At 43.3% G+C, this 19,045-nt stretch overlaps 1 protein-coding gene across 1 annotated transcript in view; it reads right to left on the reverse strand.

Annotated features, from left to right (window-relative positions):
• ccdc33 (coiled-coil domain containing 33) overlaps positions 1-19,045 on the reverse strand; it is a 364,562-nt gene that overhangs the window by 71,677 nt on the left and 273,840 nt on the right. The window contains exon 14 of the mRNA XM_072282761.1: positions 7,559-7,746. Within this exon, the coding sequence (XP_072138862.1) occupies positions 7,559-7,746 (188 nt within the window). The remainder of the gene's footprint in view (positions 1-7,558; positions 7,747-19,045) is intronic.

A 19,045-nucleotide genomic window follows, 5' to 3' on the forward strand; every position in this document is an offset into this window, starting at 1 on the left:
TTGCATTTATACAGAAGAAGGCATGTCTGCCAATGGTATTAATATTGTTTGTTATTGTTACATGTGCCTCAGGACTCACACCACCAGGTTCAGAAACAGCCATTACCCCTCAACCATCAGACTACTGAAACAAAGGGGATAACTTCACTTGCCCCATCATTGAAATGTTCCTTCAACCAATGGACTCACTTTCAAGAACTCTTTATCTCATGTTCTTGATATTTATTGCTTATTTATTATTATTTCCTTCTATTTGTGTTTGCACAGTTTGTTGTCTTCTGCACGCTGGTTGAATGCCCAATTTGGATGACCTTTCATTGATTCTGTTATGGTTATAATTCCATTGATTTTTTGAGCATTCCCACAAGAAAATGAATCTCAGGACTGCATATTGTGACATATATGTACTTCGATCATAAATTTACTTTGAATTTTGAACAATGAGATGGTGAAAACTTCATTCTGCCACAAGTAAGTACATCAAGGTAGTTAGAAGAAAACAAGATGGACTCTTGTCCTCACAATCTACCTCATGCAACTTATTGTCTACCTGTACTGCATTTTCTCTGTAATTGCAATGCTTTATTCTGCACCTGTCAATGTTTTCCCTGGTATTACCTCAATGCGCCATCGTGCTGAAATGATGTGTGTGATTGGCATGCAAGACAGAATTTTCTTCCACTCTATCTCAGTACATGTGACAATAATAAACTTATTTACCAATTAGAAGGTAAAATGAAGTGTTGCAGCTACAAATAAAGTGCAGTGTAGGTAAAATTTCGGCTGAATGCCTTCAAGACCATGGAAATACATATCAACTTCAGGAGGAATGTGTCTCCTCTCCATCCTCTCATCATCAGCAACCCTACAGTTAGCACAGTTTCGACATTCCGGTTCCTGGGCATCATTATTTCACAGGACCTCATGTGGCAGAACCACATCTCATCCATTAACAAAAAGGCTGGCAGAGGATGTACTTGTGGCAGTGGATAAAATTCCATTTTCCCCGGAACATACTGGTGTAACTCTACAATGCCAACATAGAGAGCATCCTCACATCAGCCACTACTGTCTGGTTCAGTGCAGCATCTTAACACGATATGTGAAAACTAGAGAGAACTGTCAGGTCAGCAGAATAAGTCATTGGCTGGAGTCTACCAACACCAAAAGAAGTGAGGTGTAAGTGGAGTGGCCATTGTTGGAGTGGAAGGTATTAGCGTGGACAGGCGTTGGCTCATCAGGTTTGGGCAAGAACAGGTGGAAGCTCTAAGTAAGTTTCTAAAACACTTTGTTTTTTCTCTTTCTTTGTCTATTGGTAAATAGCTAGTGTGATAAAAATAGGTCCAGGGTTAGCATGCTCTTTGTGTGAGATGTGAGAACTCGGTGACATCCAGTCTCTTTGATAACTACATCTGCACGAAATGCATCAAGCGTCAGCTGCTTAGGGACCATGTTAAGAAAATAGAGCTGCAGCTCAATGACCTTCAGCTCCTACAGGAAAATGAGGAGATGATAGATAGGAGCTACAGAGAGGTAGTCACCCCTAAGTTGCAGGAGGCAGGTAGCTGGGTGACTGACAGGAGAGGGAGAAAGAATAGGCAGCCAGTGCAGAGTACCCCTGTGGCTGTTTCTGTAAATAATAAGTATACCACTTTGGATTCTGCCGTGGGGGAGAATTACCCAACAGGGGGAAGCTACGGTGACCAGGTCTCAGAAGGAAAGTGGGGATAAGAAGAGTACAGTATTGTTAGGGGATTCCATAGTTAAAGGAGCAAACAGAAGATTCTGTGGACGTGAAAGACACTGCCAGATGGTACGCAGCCTCCCAGGTCCCAAGGTCAGGGATGCCTCAGATGGAGTTCATGTTATTCTAAAGGGGAAAGGTGAGCAACCAGAAGTTGTGGTACATTCTGGAACCAACAAAATAGGTAGGAAAATGGGGGAGGTCCTGAAGAGAGAATATAGGGAGTTAAGTAGAAAGCTGAAAATCAGAACCTCCAGGGTAGTAACCTCTAGGTTGCTGCCTGTGCCTTGTTCTAGTGCGAGTAAGAATAGGGCAATTTGGCAGATGAATGCATGGCTGAGGAATTGGTGCAAGGGGTAGGGTTTCAGATTTTTGGATCTTTGATACTTCTTCTGGGGAAGGTATGATCTGTACAAAAAGGGTGGATTACACCTGAATCCAAGGGAGATCAATATCATTGTGGGGAGGTTTGCTAGAGCTGTGGGGAGGGTTTATACTAATTTGGCCAGGGGGATAGGAACCGGGAATGATAGGGCAGTTGGTATATAAGTTGATGCAGTGTGTAGTGAGACTGTGAGGGTGGACATGCAGATGATAGGGCAAAATTGCAGTCAGTGGGATGAGTTGAAGTGTAACATGGGGAAATATTGTAAAGCTGATGAATACAGGACTAAATGTGTTATATTCGAACATACACAGTATATAGAATAAGGTTCAGTAGATTAGTTTGTGGCAAAGGTTGGTAGGTATGATGCTGTGGGCATCATTGAATCATGGCTGAAAGAAGATTATAGTTGGGAGCTTAACATTCAAGAATACACATTGTATTGAGAGGACAGGCAGGTAGACACAGGGGTTGGGGTGGGTGGCTCTGTTGAGAAACTCAAATCCTTAGAAAGAGGTAATATAGGATCAGGAGACGTTGATTCTTTGTGGGTAGAGTTAGGAAACTGTAAGGGTAAGAAGATCCTAATGATAATTATATACAGTAACCAGGGTGTGGGATACAAATTAATCAGAATTAGAATCAGGTTTAATATCAGAGGCATATGTCATGAAATTTGTTATTTTGTAGCAGCTGTACATTGCAATAAATAATAAAAACTATAAATTACAGTAAGTATACATATATATATACAAAATGAAATTAAATAAGTAGTGCAGAAAGAATGGATAAAATACTGAGGTAGTGTTCATGGGTTCATTGTCCATTATGAAATCTGATGCTGTGGGTGGGGGGGAAGAAGCTTTTACTGAAACACTGAGTGAGTGTCTTCTGTTCCTCCTACTTGGTGGTAGCAGTGAGAAGAGAGCATGTATTGGGTGATGGGGGCCCTTAATGATGGATGCCTTTTTGACACACTGCCTTTTGAACAAGTATTCTGGACCATGCAAATACCTATTAGGATGCTTTTTACTGACTATAGCTCAGCATTTAACACCATCATTCCTACAGTCCTGATCAAAGAGAATCTAGGCTTCTGTACCTCCCCCTGCAACTGGATCCTCAACTTCCTAACCAAAAGACCACAATCTGTGCAGTTTGGAAATAACATCTCTACCTCACTGACAATCAACACTGGTGCACCACAGGGATGTGTGCTTTGCCAACCACTCTACCCTCTCTACACCCAGGACATAGGGATAGCTCAAACAGCATCTATAAACTTGCTGATGATACAACCATTGTTGGCAGAGTTTCAGATGGTGACAAAAGGGCGTACAGACGTGAGATATACCAGTTGAGTGGTATCACAGCAACAACCTTGCATTCAACGTCAGCGAGACCAAAGAGTTAATTGTGGACTTCAGGAAGAGTAAAACGAGGAAACACAAACCATTCCTCATCAAGGGATCAGAAGTGGAGAGAGTGAGCAATTTCAAGTTGCTGGGTGTCAATATCTCCGCAGACCTAACCTGGACACAACATATTTTTGCAGCTATAAAGAAAGCAAGACAGCAGCTATATTTCATTAGGAGTTTGAGGAGATTTGGTTTGTCAACTAAAACACTTAAAAACTTCTACAAATATACCCTGGAGAGCATTCTGACTGGCTGCATCACCATTTGGTATGATCGGGCTACTGCACAAGATTGAAATTAAGTTGCAGAAACTTGTAAAATTAGTCAGGTCTATCATGGATACCAGCCTCCATAGTGTCCAAGACATCTTCAAGGAGCAATGCCTTAGGAAGATGGCACCCATCACTAAAGATCACCACCACCCAGGACATGTCCTCTTCACACTGTTACCATCAGGAAGGAGATACAGAAGCCTGAAGGCACACACTCAGTGACTCAGGAACAGCTTCTTCCCCTCTGCCATCCAATTTCTAAATGGATATTGAACCCATGAACACTACCTCACTACTTTTTTATTCCTGTTATTTTGCACTGCTTATTTTAACTTAACTATTTAATAGACACATATATATACTTACTGTCACTCAGTTTTTTCTCTAAATTTATTTATCATATATTTCATTGTACTACTGATGTAAAGTTAACAGATTTCATGACATAGGCCGGTGATATTAAATCAGACTCTGATTCTAAAGATGTTCTGGATGCTGGGGAGGCTGGTGCCCATGATGGAACTGGCTGAGTTTACAACTTTCTGCAGCTTTTTCCAATCCTGTGGAGTAGCCCCTCCGTACTAGACAGCGCTGCAACCAGTTATTTATTTATTTGTTGAGATAAAGCACAGAGTAGGCCCTTCCACACTTCAAGACACTCCACCCAGCAATCCCCCAATTTAATCCTAGCCTAATCATGGGACAATTAACCTACCAACCAGTACCTCCTTGGACTGTGGGAGGAAACTGAAGCAGCTAGAGGAAACCCATGTGGTCATGGGGAGAACATACAAACTCCTTGTGGGCAGCGGCAGGAATTGAACCCAGGTCGCTGGTACTGTAAAGCGTTGTGCTAACCACTACGCTACCGTGCCACCTCTATCAGCCTTCTTCACTCTAGGGAAACACACACCCAGCAAATCCCTACAATCTCACTTTGCAATCGAGGTAACATCCTGGTATATCGTTCCGCACATTCTCCAATGCAATCACATTCCTATACAGTGACAAATGATGTGTTGTTATCTGATTTAGAATCCATTTCATCTACTTGTATTAACAGCAAAACTAAGAATTAGTTCTGGACGACTGGAAAATTACAAATGTCACTCCACTCTTCAAGAAGGGAGAGAGGCAGACGTAAGGAAATTATAGGCCAGATAGTCTGACCTCAGTAGTTGGGAAGATGTTGGAGTTGACTGTTAAGGATGTGGTTTGGGGGTAGTTGCAGGCACATGATAAAATAGGCTAAAGTCAGTATAGTTTCCTTAAGGGGAAACCTGCCTGACACATCTATTGGAGTTCTTAGAGAAAATAACAGGCAGGATAGATAAAGGAGAATCAGTGGATGTTGTGTACTTGGATTTTCAGAAGGTCTTTTACAAGGTGCCACATATGAGTCTGTTTAACAAGGTAAGAGCCCATGGATTTACAGTAAAGGTTCTAGCATGGATATAAAATTGGGTGAATAACAGGAAGCAAAGAGAGAAAATAAAGGGGCATTTTATGATTGGTGGCCGATGACTAATGGTGTTCCGTGGAGTCAGTGTTAAGACAGCTAACTTGTAGGTAGAGTCAGTGGTGAGGAAGGCAAATCAACGTTAGCATTCATTTTGAAAGGACTAGAGTATAAAAGCAAGGATGTAATGCTGAGACTTTATAAGGCCTTGGTCAAACCACACTTGGAGTATTGTGAGCAGTTTGGGACCCGTTATCTAACAAAAAATTGGAGAGGGTCCAAAGGAGGTTCACAAGATTGATTCAGGGAATGAAAGGGTGAGCGTTTAACGGTTCTGGGCTTGTACTTGCTGAAGCTTAGAAGAATGGCGGCGGGGTCCTCATTGAAACCTATTGAACATTGAAAGACACAGACAGAGTGGATGGGGAGAGAATGTTTTCTATAGTGGGGAAGTCTGGGACTAGAGGTACAGCCTCAGAATAGAGGGACATCCATTTAGAACAGACGTGAGGAGGAATTTATTTAGTCAAAGGGTAGTTACTCTGTGGAATTCATTGTCACAGATGGCTGTGGAGGCCAATTCATTGGGTATATTTAAAGTGGATGTTGGTAGGTTCCTGATGAGTCAGGGCATCAAAGATTTTGGGGAGAAAGAAAGAGAATGGGATTGTGAGGGGTAATCAAAAAGCCATGATGGAATGGCGGAGACAGACATGATGGGAAGGATGCCCTAATTCTGCTCCTATGTCTTATGGTCTTAACTCTGCAGGACATGCCTATGTCCAGGACCAATTAGCAGGCAGGAAAAATCATTGCGGACATTACTCTCCCAGCAAACTGCCTTTTCCAAAAGCTCCCTTCTGGAAACAAAACTTCACACATTGTTAAAACTTTCTTCCCCCAGGCAATTAATCTGATCAACCATTCTAGTTATCCCCCACCCCCACCCCACTCTATATATTACTTCAGTCACTGCACTGCATTGCAAACACTTCAAACAACTTTCTATAATGCTGCTTATACTGTAAGCTTCATGTAATGTATTTATACAAATTCTATTCCATATCTGTACTTCTAACTTTATTTTATATAATTCTTTATTCAGAATAATTGTTGAATTTTGTCATTTTCTGCTGCATGGCACACCAACACATCACAGCAATTTCCTAATGCACGTATTATGTATAAAGCTGATACGTGATCCTTGGAAATACTGTTTTCTGAAAGACAATACAGATTGAGTACCCCTTGTCCAAAACTCCAAAATCCAAAAATCTCTGAAATCTGTTTTTTTTAGCGCTGACATGACGTCACACATGGAAAATTCAACAAGGTGCAGGGAAGGTTCCCAGGCATTGCACAGATCTCTGTGCAGCTAGGAGAAGTGACCTCACATACTGAACGTCATGAACAGAAGTTAACGAAAAATAGAAAAGCACTGCAGAAAATGAAAAATGAAGATCTCCATCATGTATTGAATGAGCAGATTCATCAGCGTCGAAGTGGAGATACGCTGCTTAACAGTATGCTGATCACGAAACAAAGAAAGATCTATCAAAATGAACTGAAATTTGAAGGTAATTCTTTTATGCACAAAGTTATTAAAAATATATAAAACTATTGCCACACCTTCCCCCCATCATATCATAGCTGTTGTGGATGGGTGACTGTTTAAAATTAATGGCAGATTTGAAACCAATTGCAGCACTGGAGCCCAGTGATAGATGCAGTCGATGAGGTCATTGAACTCTGGTCCAAATAGACCCAAAGTAAACTAAAGGTCCATTTAGTCTCTCCAGTGGACATAAAAGATCCAAAGGTATTATATTAAATGAGATCTGGACCTCCCTGATAAACAGGACAATGCTTATTCCTCAATCTCTATCACTAGAAGGAGACACAAAAGACTGAAGATGCTGGAAGCTGGAGCAACTGATGTAGAGTCTCAACCCACAATGTTTTCCTGCAGAGATGTTACCTGACCTGCTGAGATCCTTCAGCATTATGTGTGTTAACACTAGAAGGTGACCTGTTTATTTGTCATGTCGTTGCACGTGCAATATTACTGTGTACAAATCAGCTGCTGAATTTCTTACACTGTCATACATTGGCTGTGTCTTGGGTCATAAACACTGCTATCTAATTGCCACTTCTTTCTTTTTAGTTTTAGAAAGATCAATAAATGAATTGCCCAATCTGCCAGCAATATACAGGAAGTGAGTTTGTGTTTAGTCATAACTTGATCCCATACAAATGGGATTTGTTGAAATGAAACACCACCTTTTCATTGACAGCAAAGTAGATTCTTGTATCTCAGGAAGTTCAGGAGCCATGACGGGTGACTGCTGTTCTCTCTTTACCACCTTCTGTTTTTCCTTTGGACTGGAAGCACGAAAGAGGTATTCATAATCTGGCAGCAGTTGTGCCAGTGCATCGTAAGATGGAAGATTAACTCTGTCCTTCAGAAGCTAGAAAAGAATTGGGAATGATAGTCAGACAAAATGAAGCACTGAGTCTGCAACACCATTCCACCTGGTCTCATTTATTATCCCTTTCAACACCATTACCTTGCCTTCTCCCTGTAACATTTCATGTCCTTACTAGAGAGCCCAGGAAATTATAGAGCAGTGAGTCTTACTTCAGTGGTTGGTAAGTTGATGGAAAAGATCCTGAGAGGCTGGATTTATGAACATTTGGAGAGGTATAATATGATTAGGAATAGTCAGCATGGCTTTGTCAAGGGCAGGTCGTGCCTTACCAGCCTGATTGAATTTTTTGAGGATGTGACCAAACACATTGATGAAGGAAGAGCAGTAGATGTAGTGTATATGGATTTCAGCAAGGCATTTGATAAGGTACCCCATGCAAGGCTTATTGAGAAAGTAAGGAGATATGGGATCCAAGGGGACATTGCTTTGTGGATCCAGAACCGGCTTGCCCACAGAAAGCAAAGAGTGGTTGTAGACGGGTCATATTCTGCATGGAGGTCGGTGACCAGTGGTGTGCCTCAGGGATCTGTTCTGGGACCCCTTCTCTTCATGATTTTTATAAATGACCTGGATGAGGAAGTGGAGGAGGGGTTAATAAGTTTGCTAATGACACAAAGGTTGGAGGTGTTGTGGATAGTGTGGAGGGCTGTCAGAAGTTACAGCTGGACATTGATAGGATACAAAACTGGGCTGAGAAGTGGCAGATGGAGTTCAACCCAGATAAGTGTGAAGTGGTTCATTTTGGTAGGTCAAATATGATGGCAGAATATAGTATTGATGGTAAGACTCTTGGTAGTGTGGAGGATCAGAGGGATCTTGGGGTCCGAGTCCATAGGACGCTCAAAGCAGCTGCGCAGGTTGACACTGTGGTTAAGAAGGCATACGGTGTATTGGCCTTCATTAATCGTGGAATTGAATTTAGGAGCCGAGAGGTAATGTTGCAGCTATATAGGACCCTGGTCAGACCCCACCTGGAGTACTGTTCTCAGTTCTGGTCGCCTCACTAGTGGAAGGATGTGGAAGCCATAGAAAGGGTGCAGAGGAGACTTACAAGGATGTAGCCTGGATTGGAGAGCATGCCTTATGAAAACAGGTTGAGTGAACTCAGCCTTTTCTCCTTGGAGCGACGGAGGATGAGAGGTGACCTGATAGAGGCGTATAAGATGATGAAAGGCATTGATCGCGTGGATAGTCAGAGGCTTTTTCCCAGGGCTGAAATGGTTGCCACAAGAAGACACAGGTTTAAGGTAAACACGAGGAATTCTGCAGATGCTGGAAATTTAAGCAACACACATCAAAGTTGCTGGTGAACGCAGCAGGCCAGGCAGCATCTCTAGGAAGAGGTACAGTCGACGTTTCGGGCCGAGACCCTTCGTCAGGACTAACTGAAGGACCTAGGAAGAGGTAGAGTTGACGTTTCGGGCCGAGACCCTTTGTCAGGACTAACTGAAGGACCTAGGAAGAAGTAGGGTTGACATTTCGGGCCGAGACCCTTCGTCAGGACTAACTGAAGGACCTAGGAAGAAGTAGAGTTGACGTTTCGGGCCGAGACCCTTCGTCAGGACTAACTGAAGGATCTAGGAAGAGGTACAGTCGACATGTCGGGCCGAGACCCTTCGTCAGGACTAACTGAAGGACCTAGGAAGAAGTAGAGTTGACGTTTCGGGCCGAGACCCTTCGTCAGGACTAACTGAAGGATCTAGGAAGAGGTACAGTCGACGTTTCGGGCCGAGACCAGGTTTAAGGTGCTGGGGAGTAGGTACAGAGGAGATGTCAGGAGTAAGTATTTTACGCAGAGAGTGGTGAGTGCATGGAATGGGCTGCCAGCAACGGTGGTGGAGGCGGATACCATAAGGTCTTTTAAGAGACTTTTGGATAGGTACATGGAGCTTAGAAAAATAGAGGGCTATGGAGAAGTCTAGCAATTTCTAAGGTAGGGACATGTTCGGCACAATTTTGTGGGCCGAAGGTCCTGCATTGTGCTGTAGGTTTTTGATGTTTCTATGTTTCTTAATCAAGAATCTATCAACTTCTGCTTTAAATATACCCAATGAATTCCACAGATTCGTGATCCCCTTGCTAAAGAAATTCTTCCCAATCTCTGTTCTAAAGGTACATCCTTCTATCCTGAGCCTGTCCCCTCTGCACCTACACTCCCCACTTTAGGAAACATCCTCTCCACACCTGCTCTATCTAGGCCCTTCAGTATTCGCCAGGTTTCAATGAGAACTCCCTCTCATTCTTCTGAACTCCAGTGAGTACAAGCCCAGAGCCATCAAACACTCCTCATATGTCAACCCTTTCACTCCTAGTTTCATTCGCGTGAACCTCCTCTAGACACTCCAAATTCTCAAATTAACTGTTATTAGTATTGATGCTTCGGAAACTGCCTGACAGCAAAGATTAGTGATAGACTACTTGGACGAAAATGTAGGTGAGCTGATTAATAAACGTGCAGACGACACAGAAGTTGGTGGAATCATAAATAGTGAGGAAGGTTATCAAAGTATTCAGCAGGATACAGACCAGATGGAAAAAATGGGCAAAGAAATTTTGGCCACCTAACATATGGCAAAGATGTAAATAAAATTGACAAAATTTACAAAAATGTTGCCGAGACTGGAGGACATAAATTATAAGGAAAGATTAAATAGATTTGATTTTAATCCCTAGAACACAGAAGATGGGAGATTTGATGGATATTCAAAATTATGAGGGGTATAGATGGGGTAAATACAAGCAGGCTTTTTTCATGGAGGTTTAGTGAGACTACAACTAGAGGGCAGGTGCTAAGAGTGAAAGGTGAAACATTTAAAGGGAACATGAGGGGAAATTTCTTCACTCAGAGGGTGGTGAGAGTGTGGAACAAGTTCCAGCGTAACTGTTGGATGCAATTTTGCTTTCAATGTTTAAGCAAAGTTGTGGAGAGGTATATGGAGGGCTCTGATCTAAGTGCAAGTCAATGGGACTAGGCAGCTTAAAAGGTCCAGCCTGGACTAGATGCGCCATAGGGCGTGTTTCTGCGCTGTAGTTTGTAATGACTCGATGACTCTAATTTGCAGATGGAATTTAATCCAGTAAAGTGCAAGTATTGAACTTTGGGAGGTCAATGTGTGAGGAAAGTATACAGTAAATGGCAAGACCCTTAAGAGAGTTGATGTACAGAGGAATCTTGGGGTGCAAGCCCTGGTATCGTTCTAAGCGCTTACATGAAGAGATAACGTGAAAAAGGCATGTGGCAAGGAGGGAGAGGGAGGGGGGCTTCGGAGCTTTGACGTTTCTCTTATTCATTTTATGGTGCTTCTTGTTTTGTGGATGTCTGTGAGGATTAAGCATTTCATGTTGTATACTGTACACATTTGCTGATATTAAATGAACCTTTGAACCTTTGCTGTATAAAACTTTGGTTCAGCCACACTGGAATATCATGTGCAGTTCTGGTCACCACATTATAGGAAGGATGTGGAGGCTGAGGGAGTGCAACAGAGATTTGCCAGGATGCTGCCTGGATTATAGAGTATTAACTATAAGGAGAGGTTAGACAAACTTGGAATGTTTTCTCCAGGGTGCTGGAAGCTGAGGGAAAATCTAATACAAGCTTATATACTAAGGACATAGAATGAGTAGTTAGCCAGAGACTTTTCCAGGGTGGAAATGTCAAATACAAGAGGGCTTAGCTTTTAAGGTGAGAGGATGAATTTTCAGAGGAGACGCTGGTGGTTCATTTGTCCTCATTAGTGAATGAATCACAGGAACATGCTCAGTACATCTCCAACACCAATAGCAGTGAGCACGGGGGAGGGGCTATCATCAGTGGACCCGTTCCAACCCACCCAGAACAATGATTTTCCCCTGGAAAGGTACATATGAACCACTCAGCATTTGTACAGTTTCACACGTAAGGGGAGATCTTCAGCCAGTCTTGGAGCAGACCATTACCTTCTCATAGCAAACCTGCTCTGCGCTCTTGGCCAACACACTTACTGAAGCATATATTCCAGAAGAAGTTAATCGAGGAGCAGGAATAGCCCATGTGGACTTTTGGACCAGCTCCTCTGTTCATCAAAATCATGCCTGACCTATCTCAGCACCTCTTTCCTGTATTTTCCCTGTATCTCTTTATTTCTTGTATCCAGAAGCCTTTACTTTGCAAGAACAAAATGACTGTGACTCCATATACCTCTTCTCCCCTCTCCCATTGGTAGAAGATACAAAAGCCTGAAGGCATGTACTACCAGGCTCAAGGACAGCTTCTATCCCACTGCTACAAGACTATAAGATGGTTCCCTAGTACGATAACATAGCCTCATGACTTCACAATCTACCTTGTTATGATCTTGCACCTTATTGTTACCTATGCTACACTTTCTCAGTAGCTGTTACAATTTACTTTGCATTGCTATTGTTTTACCTTGTACCATCACAGTTCACAGTATAACCATTTGACCTGTATGAACAGTACGCAGTGTGATCAGCTTTTCATTGTAACTCGGTACATGGGACTGTAATAAACCAAACCTAATTCCAAGAGTTGACCACCCTTTGAATGAAGAAGTTTCTCCTTATCCCAGTGTTAAGTGCCCTACCTCTTACTCTCAGACCCACTCTCATTATTCAGTGGAACCTGACTCTCCCCTATGAAAAAATCTCAGCAGCAAAAACATTGGTAGCACTGTAGTGTAGCAGTTAGCACAACACTAGTACAGTGTCAGTGGCCAGTGTTCAATGCCACTGCTGTCTGTAAGGAGTTTGTATACTCTCCCCATGACCACATGGGTTTCCTCCATGTGCTCTGATTCCCCCCCCCCATCTAAAGACGTACGGATTAGGGTTAGTAAATTGTGAGCATGCTATGTCAGGGTTAGTAAATTGTGGGCATGCTGTGTTAGGGTTAGTAAATTGTGAGCATGCTGTGTTGGCATGTAACATCACATGCCCACAACTATGGGCAAGTAGATTAATTGGTCCATGGGTATAATTGGACAGTGCAGGTTGTTAGGATGGAAAGGCCTGTTACCAATAAAAGATAAAGTTAAAGATCAGCTTTATTTGTCACGTGTCCATCGAAACATACAGTGAAATGTGTTGTTTTGCGTTAACGACCAAAACAGACTGAGGGTGTGTTGGGGCGGTCTGTAACTGTCACTACACATTCAGCACCAACATAGTAAGCCCACAACTCAATGGCCATAACTGTACATCTTTGGAATCGGGGAGTAAATGGGAAAACCTGGAGAAAACCCACATAGTCACGGGGAGAACATACAAACTCCTTACAGACAGTGGTGGGGATCAAATCCTAACTGGTAATTGCTGGCAGTTCACCAACTGCTACGCTTTTCTGTAGTTATCTTTAAATAAAACATGTCATTCCTTACGTGATACTGACTAAGTAGGACCCACTGTGGAATTTTAACACTATGCTTTGTACACATGGATTTGCCAATCGTGAGTGGCATTCGGATAACTTATCTCAAAGTGCACTAACTACGTTGTGCAGTGGAGTAAAATTTCTCACCATCTTCCCTAAAGAAGACTTTTTCGGAATCGAACCACATACTCACAGTAGTCGTGTGCGGTCTGTAATAGGCGGCCATTTGATGCCTCCTGTGTTGAAGCCAACCTCCTGCTAATGGACAGCATTCATCGCAAAGCCTTCAGCACCCAAAGGCCCCTCCTAGTACGGAAGACATAACAACCAACCTCCCCATGGGCTCCTAGCTACTCCACCTCTTTCTGAAAGGTTGCCACGTAGCCCATCACCTGGCTACTACTGGGATTAAATGTTGTGTTCCCAGTAGCAACCGTCAGCATTCTTGAGCTGAGCCGGATGCCTATGCAAAGCAGAAGACTCGCTCCCCCCATTCTTACATAAGTGTTCAAGCCTCTGACCTTCGGCAAATGCTGGTGTGGCAGGGTGAGTTTGACAGCAAGTTGAGTCCTCAGGAAATAGGATTGCCTTTTTCAAGCACGCCTGCATCAGACATGTAGTTGCTTTCCAAACCACTTGGATCCTTTCTATGCTTATTATTATTATCTGTTCTAAAGGCCACACAATAAAGCCTTTGTCAGTCCACTTGATTCAGTCACCACAACACAAACTCTGCTTAGCAACAGCTGATAAAAACCAGCGGAGCCGAGCTGAACAGGGAGGTTAATTAAGACCTTCAACAACGTTACCATGGGAACAAATTTCCTATTGGACAAATGGGCATTTCATTACAAGAGGGTGACACGTTCCTCAAACTACTGAGGAATTTTAGAAGCCACTGAATGTTTATTTCGATGAGGGACAATTAATTTAGATAAAAAGTAAAGGAAACCACTGTCCACTTTCCGTAGGGATTGCCCCCTCCGTGATTCCCTTCTCCATTTACCCCTTCCACGAGTCTCCCTCCCGGCATTTATCCCTGCAAGCAGTCGAAGTGCTACACCTGCCCATTCAGCTTCTTCCTCAATTCCATTCAGGGGCCAAAACAGTCCTACCAGGTAAGGCAACACTTCACCTGCAAATCAGCTGGAGTCGCCTATTGTGTCTGCTGCTCCCGATGTGGCTTTGGTGAGACCCGTCATAAATTGGGGGACCACTTCGTCAAGCACCTCTGCACTATCTGCCAAAAGAGGAACTTCCCGGTGGCCAAATGTTTTAATTCCAATTCCCATTCCAACAGGTCGGTCTATGGTCTCCTCTTGTGCCAAGATGAGGCCACCCTCAGGGTGGAGGAACAACAACTTATATTCTGTCTGGGTAGCCTCTAACATGATGGCATAAATATCGATTTCTCCTTCTGGTAAAAAAAATCCCCCCCTCCACTCTTCTATTCCCCACTCAGTCCACTTACCTTTTCTCATGCCTATCACCTCCCCCGGTGCCCCTCCTTCTTCCCTTTCTCCTGTGGTTCATTCTTCTCTCCTATCAGATTCCTTTTTCTCCAGCCTTTTACTTTTGCCGTCCACCTGGCTACACCTATCACCTTTTAGCTATCCTCCTTCCTCTCCCCCAATCCTTTTCATTCTGGCACCTTCCCCCTTCCTTCTCAGTCCTGAAGAAGGGTCTCAATTCGAAATGCCATCTATTTATTCATTTCCATGGATGCTGCCTGTCCTGCTGAGTTCCTCCAGCATTTTACTTTGTTATTACTGGACAACTGAATGAGTAACTTTGTTCTGTACAGTTGGAGAAAGCTTTAACGTTACAAATATAGTCGAGGCGTTTGGTAAGGGATGTGACCGAGCCAGCATTTCATTGCCTATCCCTGATTGCCCTCAAAAAGCTGCCTTCTCAATCCGCTGTAGAAATAAGCATCAGAGAGTTGTAAACTTTGGGCTCTAGCCTCTGTTGTATCCAGGACATCTTCAAGGAGAAAGGCCTCAAAAAGGTGGTGTCCATCATTAAGGACCCCCATCACCCAGGTCATGCTTTGTTCTCAGGAAGGAGGTACAGAAGCCTGAAAGCACATACTCAGTGATTCAGGAACAGCTTCTTCCTCTCTGTCATCCAATTTCTAAATGGACACTGAACCCATGAACACTACCTCACTACTTTTTTTTTCATTTTTTTGCACTACTTATTTAATTTAACTTGATGTAATTCAGTTTTTTTCTCTATTATTATGCATTGCATTGTACTGCTACTGCAAAGTTAACAAATTTCACGACATATGCTGGTGATATTAAAGCTGGTTCTGATTTAACTGGCCTTGGTGGCGGTTATGGGTTTGGACGGTGCTGTCTAAGGAGTGTTGGTGAGTTGCTACAGTGCACCCTGTGGATGTCACACACTGCTGTTACTGTGCATTGGCGGCAGAGTGAGGGAATGGTTGTTGACCTTCTTGAGACTTGTTGAGGCTTCACTCACCCAGGCAAGTGCAGGGTGTTCCGTTATACTCCTGAGTTGAGCTTTGTAGTTTGGTGGACAGGCTTTGGAGAGTTGGGAGGTGAGTTACTCACCGCAAGATCCCGAGCCCTGACCTGCTCTTGTATCAACACTGTGAATACAGCTACTTCAGTTCAGTTTCTGGTCAATGGTCTTCCCAGGATCACAGGGAAATGGAGTCAATATTTTGGGTCAGTACCTTTGTTTAAGGGGTTGATGGACAACCAGATGAGGAGAAGAGAACACAGTACTCTACTGCTAGATGCAAATGGGGTGACATGGAGCATAAAGGTCAACATGGAATGATTGGGCTGAATGGCGCATTCTGTACCTCATCTTGCAGCAACCTTTAAAATGAAGCTCCTGTATGTGACGGAATTAGCCTGGAGTTCAACTGAAACATCAAGAACTGAGAAATCTCCTGACAACAGAGAGGTATTTATTGCACATCCACAAATTCTCAAGTCACTTGGTAAGGTGATTAAATCAACCACATCACTGTGGATCTACAACCCAACAAGGGCTAGATAAAAACTCCAGATTTCGTTCCATGAAGGACATTGGTGAAACTAGTGAGATTGTACAACAGTCAGTAATTTCACAGTTGGTACCACTGGGGCTAACCTTTCATTCCAGACTTATTTAATCAAATACAGTAATTTAAGCTTTCACTATAGGGGCCGGCTGGTGGCGCCGGACCCGGGATCAAAGGTTCCCGGGTTCAAAACCAGTCGGGTCCGCTCCCAAGTACGCTTTCCATCCGTGCCGGGTTGAGCGTCGAGATCACAACTCGACCTCGTAAAATAAAGGGAAAATACAGTGAAAATGTCTGTGTGAGGAGTGGCGCGCCACACAGTCTCTCTTTCTCGTTCTGTGCCTTGTAAAAAGCCATGAAAAAGACATCATCACGGATGCACGCACGCACACACAGATGCACATGCACAGACGTGCACGCATGCACACGCACACGCACAGGCACAGACTCACACACACTCAGGCATATGCCAAAAAAAATAAAAAATAAAATTAAAAAATAAACTTTCACTATAGGATCTGTAAAGTAAATGTAAAAAATTAAAAACAAAAATGACCTGACCTGAAAAACACTAACATGACCTCAAACTATATTACTTTTCTCTTTCTCAGCTTACAGTGGTATTGTTATTTTGCTGTTTGATTTTTGCACCTATAAGTTACGTATAATTTATGTTTATTTAAATTTGTCATGTTTGTAATGAACTATGCTGCTGCTGCAAGAAGCAAATTTTTATGGCATTTACAATTAGTGTATGTTAACCTATGACAATAAGCTTAAAGTTGAATTTGAACCCTCCGTCCTTGGAGATCAGTTCTTGCCTCATTCCGCCAATACATTCAAAACGATCGCAACTATTCAGCAAGTCACAGTTTCTTTTTCCAAGCCCTCTCCCCGAAATTCTGCATCATATTAGGCCAAGCCATTATGGATTCTTATCATACAAGAGACCCCTGTCCACTAATTTATTAAAAGGTTAAAGCATTTTAAACTAATGCTCTTCCTTAAAATGCCAGAGCTGTTAACAGGATCATTTCTAGTAGAACCCTTCATGACTGCAGACAGACATTTTTCACAAGGTGCGAGGGATCAAAAGGAGTTGCTTCTTTTCTGATTAGCCATAGCGTATTCCTCACCCTGAATGTTAAAACAGCCTGCAATAGATCGTGCGTTTATCAGCACCCAGAGCACTGTTAATTAAAGGAAAGCATTTAAGGTATCTGATCGGCCACATGATTCCAGTCGGCTGTAGTGAAGATATGGTGAATCTGATGTCAGCCCATTTATTCTTTCCAAGGCTGAGCTTATCAAGACACTGATCTTCCCATTCTGTGCTTGCTCCTTCTGTAATAGCTTCAGGCCTGCCGTGAGGTGAAGAGGAAGTGGTATTGACGGACCTATTCCTGATCTATCTAAATTCAGCTCAGGTGTCACAAGGCAGAATCGATGTCTCGTCTTTTGTCCCGCAGGTTAAGTGGTATGAAAGGGAACTCGCAGAGGTGTAATTGGCTCACCTTGGCCCTCTTTGGAGACCCGGGGACATAGTAAATCAGAGGACTAATGGACAGATGCCCTGAGAGATCTGCTCTTAGCAGACAAGCCTGAGGACAGAGAACCTGCCTGCTACCATTATTAGTCAAGGCACGCATTTACTGTCGCACATCGCTGCACATCTGTGTAGTGCGAGGACAGCAGAGAGTGACGAGGTTGCCGAGACTGCCTCTGGGTCAGAAGTCATCAGTCTCACCTTTTCCTTCTAGTTGCAGCACCCTCCACTTTTACTTCAGATTATTGCACACAGTTCTGGTCAGCCCACTGCAGGAAGGTCGTCGAAGCTTTGGAAAGGATGTAGAAGAAATTTAGATCTTCCAGTCAAGATGATGTCAAACTATGTTCTCCCTCGAGGTCGTAGTTCAGACAGTTGTTTCTTGGGATTTTTAGGTTCATAGCAATGGATTTCAGAACAGAGAGAGAAGTTAGGGATCAGGTTAGGGTTTAGGGACAGGGACATGGGAGAGTTAGAGGTCAGGCCACAGTCTAAACTTCAACTCTGCAATAGAAGGCCGGCAACGTGGTCATGGTTGCATGTCAGACCGGAAAGCCAGCAAGGATGAGGGCTGATGGCCCTCCCAGGTTAACAAGTTGTCGGAATATTCTGGGATTGGAGTTCTGTGCACAAGGAGGCACAAGGGCCGGTGAATCCCTAGATATGTGGATCAGCAAGGCCTAGTGTTTGGAGTCCCCTCATCGATGGGTCCGGAGCTCAAGGCCTGGAGTTCAGTCCCTCATCCTGGGCCATCGTCTCAGTGAATCCTAGGTCAATAGCAAAGATTGAAGCCTGAAGGTCAATTGGAAATCCAGAAGTTGACACCCAATGGCCAAAACCTGTCCATTGAGGAAACTGAAGTCCTTGAGTCCTTTTGAGGCTGGGGCTGAAGACAGTCTCACCTGGGATCAGAGGACTGTGTATATGTGTGATTGGGAGGGAGTAAAGGGGCTTGTTCTGTTGCTGTTGCTTGGTATGATCTGTTTCGTTGTGTTCTGTGTTGCTCTGCCAACCACGGTGGGCATGCTATGCTGGCGCCAGAATGTGTAGTAACAGTTCAGGCTGTCACCAGCACATCCTTGGGCATCTTGGTTATAAATGCAAACGACATATTTCACTGCATGTTTCAATGTACACATGATAAATAAATTTAAATCTGAATGCGAGGACCAAAAAGGAATCTCATTGTGGTACAGAAGTACATGATGGCAGCCTTTTAAGCTATTTAACACCTTGCTCCTATTAGTTAGATCTCTGACTTTATTAATAGGATATTGCTCTCAAATACAAAGGAAACTCCTTCCCTCTTTTAGGTTCCAGA

Source organism: Mobula birostris, chromosome 18 (genome assembly GCF_030028105.1).
Source record: "Mobula birostris isolate sMobBir1 chromosome 18, sMobBir1.hap1, whole genome shotgun sequence".
Taxonomy (NCBI): Eukaryota; Metazoa; Chordata; class Chondrichthyes; order Myliobatiformes; family Myliobatidae; genus Mobula; species Mobula birostris.